The following is an 11,139-nucleotide window of genomic DNA, read 5'->3' as shown; positions in this document are numbered from 1 at the left end:
ATGTAATGAAGTCTTTGTAAGTATTTGAAGGAAGAAAATACATTTGTGATATTATTTTGTAGAAATTGTTTTCTAAATTGTTGTTTTTTTTTTTTTAATGAGTCTTTTGTATTAAATTAAACGTGCCTTCTTCCAGAATTCAAACATCTCATTAACTTATGAATAATGTAATCATTTAACATATCAGTTTATAATAATAAAAGAATAAAACTTATAAGAAAGTACTGTATTGCATTATTGTGATAAAGAGTAAGAAATTACATCTTTAATTATAAACTTTTATTCTTTCAGGTGAACCAATAAATGCAGATATACCTATTATCATTGCTGATGTTAGTGATGAAAATTCACTGTTAGAAATGTGTAAGAAGACCAAAGTACTTTTAAATTGTGCAGGACCAGTAAGTTTTAATCATTAATTAGTATAATTTAGAATAGCCTGGCAGAATAGATTGGTCCAAAGACTTGATTATCCTCTGCTTACCATGTAGAAACATTACCAGTTATAAAGTCTAGGTATCATAACTGGTAAAGCACATGCATGGTAAACATAGGATGTGGATTAAAGTCCTACTCTGAGCCTGTAAATTTTTTTCCACATATATATTAAAAATTAATAATTATTTAACTAAATCAAGCTGCCATACAAAGGTAATAAACACTCAAATAAACAGTTTGAAAAAACTTGAGTATGTTTATTATTTAATTAATAATTTGAAATACAAATCTACTTATATTGATTAACCTTGTAGTAGGTTTTTTTTTTTTTTTATTTTAAACTTCAATATATAAACAATACATAAATAATTTATTTACTTAGTAAAGAGTAAACAAATAATTATCATTTATAATACTTAACCCTGGTAAATTGTTTGTTGTTTTGACTTTCTGCAAATTTACTTACCAAAGAATATATGAGGAAAACATGTAACACAGTGAAATTGAAAATCATTCATCATGAAAAGCATTACAATTACAGTTCTGCCAAAGATTTGTGCCATATAATAAATTTCAAAACCTAAAAGACATAAGACACAATTTTTTTCTGCTTTCACATTATTAGTTATTAAAATGTTCCAGTTTATTATTGACTGATAATTACTTGTGTAGACTTTACATAAAATAGTATTTAGTAGCCAATGCTTAGTGACAGTGGCTTGTAGCATATGTATACCATTTCTCTCCTACTTTTAGTTGAAGATGTGATACAACTGGCAAGATACTATCTATAAAAACTAGACACTAACTGAAAATGGATCCTGAGATTTGGCAACAATGATTTAATTTATATATGATAGGTCTATATGAGATACAACTGGTTTTTCTCCTGATNCAACACAAAAAAAAAACACTTGATCAATTTAAAATTTTCGAATTTAAATTCAAATCCGCCAATCAAACTTTACGTCGAATTCGATTGGTCGACATTATTAAATTTAAAATGACAACAATTTTAAAAAAGTACAAACGACGTAAAATTTATTTTAACGAATCAAATTCTTTAAGTAATAATAATTATTAATTATAACAATTATTTTTCTTAAAAGAAATCGATTATAATTTTAAATCGAGAGCGTGACACGTGAAACGGAGTAGTGTGATGTAATCGACACGCACTACACCGATAACACAAGGCGACCTGCCTTGTTTCTGCTAGTGTGGGTTTGGTCGTTCGAGGGTGAAGATGGCTGCCCGTGAATTTGACATAGTTATTTTTGGTGCTACCGGCTTTACGGGTCAATACGTGTTCGAAGAATTAGCTCGACTGTCTAAAAGCGAAAACGTCAAATTTGCCTTAGCGGCCAGAAGCGAAAACAAGTTAAAATCTGTGATCGAAAAATCAAAAGAGTATCTGCAGTCTATTGGTATGTATGGAGACAAATCTTATCAATAATATATATATATTTTTTAACCTTTATTTCTCGTGTAGACGATAAAAGATTGGCATTAAGAAGGCGCGTTATCACGATGATTCATTGCATATTATACTAGTTACGCGTAATCTCAAATATTTCTACAATGTTAAATGCTACAAATAATATATAATGCGTTAATATTTAATATGATTCGTCCAGCAGAGGTTAAATATTTAACTGAAATCCTGTACCTAGAGTTTTAAAGATTTCCTGTATTAATTCTTGCCACATTTACATAGAAATAAGTCTGTAACCCTGTATTACATTTGTTATCTAAAGTAAATTTTATATTGATTAATGAAGATGTGGATTTTTATAAATTCTGATGATAATTTTTTACTGTAATAGATCCGTATTAAAATAATATTGCGAGGACACTGTTTTGATTCCGTCGTTTACTTATTTGCGCGGTATTTAACGAAAAATACCGTAATAAATGTTAAAAGATTTAATGACGAGTTTGGCGAAGTTAAATAATTCAATTTAAGTCATTGGAGCTTTTTAATTTGCGTACTTGAATACCTTGAAGCTTCAAGGACTTTCAGTATGCAAAAGGTCTTTTAATAGGAATTGAGGAAAAAAAAAAAGCATAGTTTATATATTTATAATTGTCTTGTTGCTTAATTATATTTTTTTATAGTATTTGCTATTAAAGAACTATTTTAAAATAATGAAATTATTCACATGAATCACATTTGTCTGATTACTCAAATTTTATATTTATAAATGTATAGATGATTATACGAGGGTGGATCAAATATAAACTGGATTTATTTTATGTTTTAAAATTATTTATTAAAAAGTAAAAAAACATTATGATTTATTTTTCTACATAGCTTCCTGCTATAGAAATATATTTTTTGCAGTGAGAAGGAAGGTTTCTTATTCCAGTATCGTAGAATGAAGTTGGTTGCGTCAGGAGCCAATTGCACAAGAATTCCTCTACTCCTGATCATCTTCGAATCGCTGCCCTCCTATAGCTTCTTTAAGCGGCCCAAACAAACAAAAATCGCAGGGCAATAGGTCCGGGCTGTAGGGAGGATGATCAAGTGTAGTCCAGTGCGTTTCGTTAAGTTTTGAGACTGTTAGAGCTGCAGTACGGTGCCTGGCATTGTCATGGAGGAGAATGGCATCTCAAATTGGTTGGTTTTGTCTCTTGCACCGATATGCAGCCTTAGCTTTATCCAACAGCTCGCAATAGTAAGCAGCATTGATTGTGCTTCGAATAATGCCTCGAACCGCTCGAATGTTTTCGCTTGTGATGCTGGTCTGAGGATGGTGATCGTGTTTCTGATTTTCCACTCGTGCCTGTCCTTCCTTGAACTTTTTATGCCAGGCAAACACAAGAGTCCTTGACAGTGTTTGATCCCCAAACTGTATTGTCAATCTGCAAAAAATTTCTGTCGCGTCGACTCCTTCATGAGCAAGAAATTGTATGATTATGCGTTGCGCAACAGAGGGGTGTACCTGTTGCTCCGACGTCGTGAGCACTACTGACAATTGGTTGAAAGTATGAAACGGCCGGCATTCCCCACTCCTAATGACCCTACCCAATCAGACTAGATGCACAGGCTCTGTACTGCCAACCTTAGTTGCTCAGGAACAAAAATCCCATTTATATTTGATTCACCCTTGTATAACACGATACAACTTAATTTGCCTTTAAATTTCATTGTGCTGTTTAAAAACTCAACCGTAGTTAATTAATCATTTATTATATTATTCTAAAAAAGATTATGCTTATACTGGAAGAATCTTATATATTTAAGTAAAATATTTCAAAATTATTTGTTTGACAAGCTTAAAAAAATTTGTTATATACCTGTTTTGTTGTTATTTTCAACTTGGTTTAATCTGTCCTTGAAATCTTTTTCCGGCTTATGTAATGAAGTCTTTGTAAGTTTTTTTGAAGGAAGAAAATACATTTGTGATGATTTATATTAATTTGTAGAAATTGTTTTCTAAATTGTTATTATTATTTTTTTTTAATGAGTCCTTTGAATTAAATTAAATGCGAGACTGCCTTCTTCCAGAATTCAAACATCTCATTAACTTATGAATAATATAAGTCAAAAGAATAATGTAATCATTTAACATATCAGTTTATAATAATAAAAGAATAAAACTGATAAGAAAGTACTGTATTGCATTATTGTGATAAAGAGTAAGAAATTACATCTTTAATTATAAACTTTTATTCTTTCAGGTGAACCAATAGATGCAGATATACCTATTATCATTGCTGATATTAGTGATGAAAATTCACTGTTAGAAATGTGTAAGAAGACCAAAGTACTTTTAAATTGTGTAGGACCAGTAAGTTTTAATCATGAGAAATTAATTAGTATAGTTTAGAATAGCCTGGCAGAAAAGTTTGGTCCATAGACTTTATCATCCTCTGCTTACCACGCAGAAACATTACCAGTTAAGGAGTCTTAGTATCATTACTGGAAAGCATCTATGTGGTAAGCATAGGATGTGGATTTGAGTCCTACTCTGGGCCTGTAAATTTGTTTTAACAAACTTGAGTGTGTTTATTATTTAATTAATAATTTGAAATACAAATCTATTTATATTGATTAACCTTGTAGGTTTTTTTTTTTATTTTAAACTTCAATATATAAACAATACATAAATAATTTATTTACTTAGTAAAGAGTAAACAAATAATTATCAATTATAATACTTAATCCTGATAAATTGTTTATTTTGACTTTCTGTGAATTTACTTACCAAAGAAGATTTGAGGAAGACATGTAACGCAGTGAAATCAAAAGTCGTTCTATTGAAATAATAACTATGGATAATTTTAGAGATGTGATGCATCAGTAACATTTATATTTCCGAAATCTCTGTGCTACATCATTCTTCCAGTTCTGTTTATTATTAAGCTGTATATGATAATTTACAATCGGTTCTGCCAAAGATTTGTGCCATATAATAAATTTCAAAACCTAAAAGACATAAGACACAATTTTTCTGCTTTCACATTATTAGTTATTAAAATGTTCCAGTTTATTATTGGCTGATAATTACTTGTGTAGACTTTACATAAAATAGTATTTAGTAGCCAATGCATAGTGATAGTGACTTGTAGCATATGTGTACCCTTTCTCTTCTGCTTTTAGTTGTATCAAATCTTCAACTGGCAAAATACTATCCATAAAAACTAGACACTAACTGAAAATGGATCCTGAGATTTGGCAACTATGATTTAGATTTATATATGATAGGTCTATATGAGATACAACTGGTTTTTCTCTTGATTACCAAGTGCTCTAATATATAGCTTTATTTGTTGATATGTTCTGAAAAACATCATATTTTATCTGTAAAATAAGATAAAAAATTTCTCTTAAAAATACAAAAGATTTACAAGTACTATTGTTTCCATAAATCACATTCTCCCAAGGATTATATACAATCTAAACAATAATAATGACCATACAAACAAATTTGGGTCTATTTAAATCTTTATCCTTTTTAAAAATTCCAGCCAGAGAGAGATGGTTAACAACTTGAAGATAAAAAAAAATGCAGTCTTAAAAATAACTGATGATATGACACATACTTAATACATTTGATGCTGACCTTTTCTTGTAGGATCCAATGCCAACAACAAACAGTACTAAAAGTTTTCACAATATCATACAGGTCATTGTTGCATTTAAACACCCCTCTGAAGACCTCTGGTGAAAATTTGGGAATTCAACAATATTTACATAATCACATAAATATAGAAAGTTCCATTTGTACTGTACATCACATGTATAATGTAATAAAAATTTTTATTTGTATTTGATATGTAATTCTACAAAAGATCCAATCAAATGCTAATTTTAAAATACCTACGTAATAATTAAAAGTTTGAATTTATTGAACATGTTTTTATATTTTGTATTAATTAAATTAGGAAATAAAATTTTTAAAGAAATAAATCAAATTTTAGAATATATTTAATATGATAGATGTAGATTTAATTTTAAAATTAATTTGACATTATACTTAGTACGATCCAAAAGTTTGGGAACTTGGCTTAAAATTCTTTACCTTAAAAAGTTTATATTGCCGATGCACAACCACCTTCAAAGTAATCACCTTGGGCAACAATACACTTTTGCCAGTGCTCGTATAACTTACGGGAGGGTTCAAAAAATGGCTTCCACTTTTTGAAACCTCCCATAAGGCCTCCTGCGATGCTGCTCTCACCTCATCTGATGACACAAAATGGCGTCCCTGTAAATGCTTTTTCATTGATGGAAACAAATAAAAATCACATGGAGCTAAGTCTGGTGAATAGGCGGGATGTGGAAGCACATTAATTTGAGTTTTGGCGAGAAACTGTGTGATCATTTGGGACCGATGTGCAGGTGCATTGTCATGCAGAAGGTACCAATCTCCACTTTGCCAGATCTGTGGCCGTTTATGACGAATGGATTCCCTCAAACAACATAAAATGTCTAAATAATGCTCCTTGTTTACTGTTCTGTCTTCGGGAATAAATTCTGAATGAACACTTCCTTGAGAATCAAAAAACACTTCCATCATGACTTTCCCTTTGCTTGGTGCATGTTAAGATCTTCCGTTAAAATACACTGGCAACTAGTCTTTGATAAGTGAGTAGCCGCAGTGATTTTTTCAAGGGTTTGGCGACGATCTTTGTGAACACATTGAGAGACCAACTCAACATTTTTCTTGTTCCGTGAAGTCGAAGGTCAGCCAGAGCGTTCATCATCTGCGATGGATTCGCAGCCCTCTTTAAAACGAAACCAACCTGAACACATAGGAATGGTTTGATAGAATCAATTTCATACGCTGTAACTTCAAATACATGCTTTTGTTGTCATACATTACTGCAGTCCCCGAACTTTTGGATCGTACCACATAGATTATTGTGATAATATCAGTTAAAATTTTATATAAACAAAATCTTTCTCTTATGAAATTTAGTACAATTTATTTGGAGAGAGAGTTGTTAAAGCATGCCTTGCTGCTGAAACTCATCATTTAGACGTTAGTGGAGAACCACAGGTAAACATAATGTTATGAATTAATAATTAATTTGTTTTTATGGAAATGGTTTATTAATCACTAGTGCTTTTAGTTTCTTGAAGGGATGCAATTGAAATATCATGAAGAAGCAATTCAAAAAGGAATTTATATAATTGGAGCATGTGGATTTGACAGCATTCCTTGTGATTTGGGAGTATCTCTAGTTAAAAAAAAGTTTCAAGGTATAGACATATTATTTGAATGAACATAATTTTGTCTACATCATTTTGTATATAAAAATATAACAATTACATATTAATGTTATTTTATAAATGTGCATTTATGAAAATAAAATCCATCATTTTGATGATCAATTTCATGCCAATAACCATTCTGGGCAATAACATTTATTGATAGTTAAGATGTTAAATTTACAATATTATTTAAAGTATCTAATCATTAGATTTATCAGGCTATATTTAGGTTAATATCAAATGAATTTAACTAAATTAAATTTGGCATAAGGATAGATCATCTTGTATTCATATTAATAATTAAAAATTACGTTACATTAAATCAATCATTTTTTACAATTCTGAAAGAAAAGATTGGTCCAGAGTGTGGCATGAATCCTCATTTTCTGTATACCTTGAGGATGTATTAACAACTAAGCTACTCAAACATCTGTCGAGTCTTTTAAATTATTTAATAAAATTGATATTAAGACAAGATGGAAGTCTAAACATCCATCTTTGGGACAAATTAGTTATATTGATTTAATATTAGCTTAAATATATCAGTTGTATTTATAAATTTGAACACTCAATTTACTACTATATTTCAATTACTTAAATGTAATAGTTATTACTAAATTTAATCAGTGAATTAAAAGAAAAATATTGTTACATACTAAGCCAGTGATGCCCACACTAGGCTAAATCCATCCTGCCTTAAACCAGGCAACTTAATTTGGCCCATAAACATATTTAGTACATCAATTATAAATGGTGAAAATAGACTTACTTTTTGTATGTATGGAATATAAAAAATATTTCTCACCAATTGAAAAGTTTGGGCATCACTGTACTAAACAATCTAACACAGGAAAAAAATAATATATAAAATGTATCTATTTCAGGTGATCTCAATTCCGTAGAAACATATCTTGAATTTAATAGTGGACCACAGGTGCTTATGATTTGTGTTTTTATATGTTGTTAATAAATTTAATTATCTCAAACTCTGATATATACAGTCAACTGGCCTTAAATGAACACCGATAAATTAAATTCTCACGTTAAAGCAAATTTTGTTATTTCCCTGGCAAAATACCAGTTTCATAATGTTAATGTTCATGCAGTAAAGCAAACAAATATTTTACCAGAATTAGTTAAACTGAACTGTCAATTAACCACTCTGATATACTGCTCTATACTTAAATGGAAAATACTGTCTCTTCCTCATTTTATTTGATTTGAAAATCATTTAGATTATTAATATATTTTTGTAAATAAATTTTATTTTATTTAATTTCATTTAGTAAATTAATTCAAAATATTGTAATTTAGAGATTGATTGTAACTCCCTAAATTATATAATCTCAAATGCAAAAAATCATTAATATGAATTTTCAATAAAGCAAACTAAGTATTTTATTAAATTGTAATTCTGCCAGCCCTTTTTACAAAGTAAAAATTACATTACAGATGGATACTAGTCCTGTCTTCATTCCTTGCTATGTCTAATCACCTTGCACATGTCCATTCACTTTGTGCAGAGGCATAACCTCTAAAGAAAGGTTGTCTCTGCAATGGAAAATAGTTGTTCCTGGTGATTGCACATGGCAAGCAATGATGATAGGACTAGTATCTATCTGTAATATAATTTTTACTTTATCAAACTAAGTACTGTTTTCCTAGCAATTCTTATTAATGTGAGCTGACTGTATAGCTATACAATGTTAACTTTATCATGTTTTTAATAAATCATAATATGAGAATAAATGTAGATATTTTGATAGAATATTTTAAAATTTCAGGGTGAAACCATTAACACAGGCACATGGAATTCTATAGTTTATGGAATAACGTCTATGAATAAGACTAAAGAAATTAGGAAAGAATTAAATAAGACTGTTTTTAAGAAAAGACCAAACTTTTCACATCCTTTGTCAAAAAGGTATGATGTTAACTTGTAAAAATTAATTATCGTATATTTCCGCAGATAAGACGAGGTATAAATTTTCGTCAAAGTTTTATTGTTTTAGCATATATCTATCCTATAAGACGACCCCAAACTATCAACAGCCTATGAATTTAGTTCAGATTAGCGATCATCATCTGAATAATAATACTGTATAGCGTATACAGAATTATGTCCTATTCATAATTTTTCGAACAAACAAATTTTATTTTCTTGCATTCAATGATTTTTAAGAACTTTTTTTTCCTTTTTTCCAATGAACAATGCAGATCTACAAAGGGATGCATGGTGTGACAACCATATAAAAGTTCAAATCCTCATAACTTTTCATTTGTGCATCTTTCAGAAAGCTTTTTCAGGCAAAAGTTTTGTTTTTGATGTAGAATCATAATATGGAGTATAAAAAAAACTGGGGTTTCCATTTAAGAAAGTGAAGTTGACCCTGTTTGATCCAATTGCAGCTCCCTTATGATGAAACTCATAGCCACATTTTGTGGCTATGAGTTTCACAATGATTTTTTTTTTCTATAGAATGTATGTTTTTTATTTCAATGAATTGATTAAAATGGACACTATGAACACTTGCTTTTGTATACAAAGAGAAAATGGTTTGACACCTCTGCATAACTGCCTTTGACAATTTTTATTTTAAATTTAGGATATTTTTAAAACTTAAGGGGTAAAGTTTGCAGTTAAGGTTTCTCTGGGGTATTTTTATATTTTAATCAGTCTTATTTATTATTACAATTGTTTTTATTAGTTTTCTAGCATAATTTATAAAAAATAAGGATGTAGTGAGATATAAAAAAGTTATACGCTAGTAGCTAGCTGAACATTTTGTATTAATTTAAAAATTAAAATTTATTAAATTTTTTTACCAAGAATATATTTTAATTTAACACACAAAATTAAAAATTTTTATTGCGACTGTTTGGAAGGTATTTGTTAAATTTGTTAAATTTACTAAAGCTGTATGTTTCTCAATCACAACACAAAAGTTCACACTAACACTAAAGATATAACCTTTAATTTCACTAACCATACAAAAGTGGCACCTTGATCGATATCCTTCATCTTGTTTTGTTTTTGGTGAGTTAATCATACACCAGCAATCTGAAGACTATTAAAATGTACTGTCACACCATACAATAAAATTGAAATTACACATAAATGTATAAATGACTTTACAAAAGCTTTATTATTTGGCAGCTATCATACATTAAAATCTTAATAGTAAATGTGTGTATTTTATTGTATTTCATTTGCAAGAAAAGTCTAATAATAATAGTTATAAACTGAACTGTCTGAACCGAAGTTCTTATCACCCTTGGTACCTGGAAATACTAAATATACCTTCCGTACAACCATACATAATGAAGCCGATCAACTTCAATGTTAAAAGACTGATAGCACAGTTACGATTGAATAAATACTCTATTTATACTAATAATACTTATATTAATCTCTCAAGTAATCAATGTCCATGGTGCAAAGCTAAAGACCTTTCAATGGAAAATCTACTTTTAAAATGTCATAATCTATCAAATATACGTGAATTCTGCAAGATAATTCCTTTCATAATTATAAAATCAAACTAAACAATATGAATAAATTAGAACTCTATAAAATATATAATTATGTTACCAAATGTATTAAAAAATTGGAATACTAAAATTACTAAGTAATCTTGAAATAACAATCAACTAGAACATCGCTGCATAACTATAATAAAATGTGAAAAATAACTTGTCATTATACTTTAAAATGTCAAATATAATAATAAGTAGACTATTATAAACAAATATTCACAGTGGATATTCTAGTAACAAATATAATAATATGTAATATCTCTTTACCAAAGTATAAAAATGTTAACTAATTAGACTTATTAAATTATTGATAAATTAGAAAAAAAAAATATTTACTATATATACTGTTGTATCATTATTACTATTAATACTAAAAGTGAATTGTAATTTAATTCATTGTTAAAATATATCAAAGTAAAACTAAAATGTAATTAATTATA

General features: G+C 28.9%; 1 protein-coding gene across 1 annotated transcript in view; it reads left to right on the top strand.

The window, feature by feature from the left end:
- Window positions 1-1,575: 1,575 nt before the first annotated feature.
- LOC111631094 (saccharopine dehydrogenase-like oxidoreductase) overlaps window positions 1,576-11,139 on the top strand; it is a 19,221-nt gene continuing 9,657 nt past the window's right edge. The window contains exons 1-6 of the mRNA XM_023375287.1: window positions 1,576-1,865; window positions 4,123-4,232; window positions 6,867-6,947; window positions 7,021-7,150; window positions 8,047-8,096; window positions 8,947-9,086. Coding sequence (XP_023231055.1) covers window positions 1,685-1,865; window positions 4,123-4,232; window positions 6,867-6,947; window positions 7,021-7,150; window positions 8,047-8,096; window positions 8,947-9,086 — 692 coding nt within the window. The 5' untranslated portion in view covers window positions 1,576-1,684. The remainder of the gene's footprint in view (window positions 1,866-4,122; window positions 4,233-6,866; window positions 6,948-7,020; window positions 7,151-8,046; window positions 8,097-8,946; window positions 9,087-11,139) is intronic.

This window comes from Centruroides sculpturatus, unplaced genomic scaffold (genome assembly GCF_000671375.1).
Source record: "Centruroides sculpturatus isolate CEXI.00-Female unplaced genomic scaffold, Cexi_2.0 scaffold664, whole genome shotgun sequence".
Lineage (NCBI taxonomy): Eukaryota > Metazoa > Arthropoda > Arachnida > Scorpiones > Buthidae > Centruroides > Centruroides sculpturatus.
Note: the sequence above shows the minus strand (reverse complement) of the source record. Positions and strands in the feature narration are given on the sequence as shown.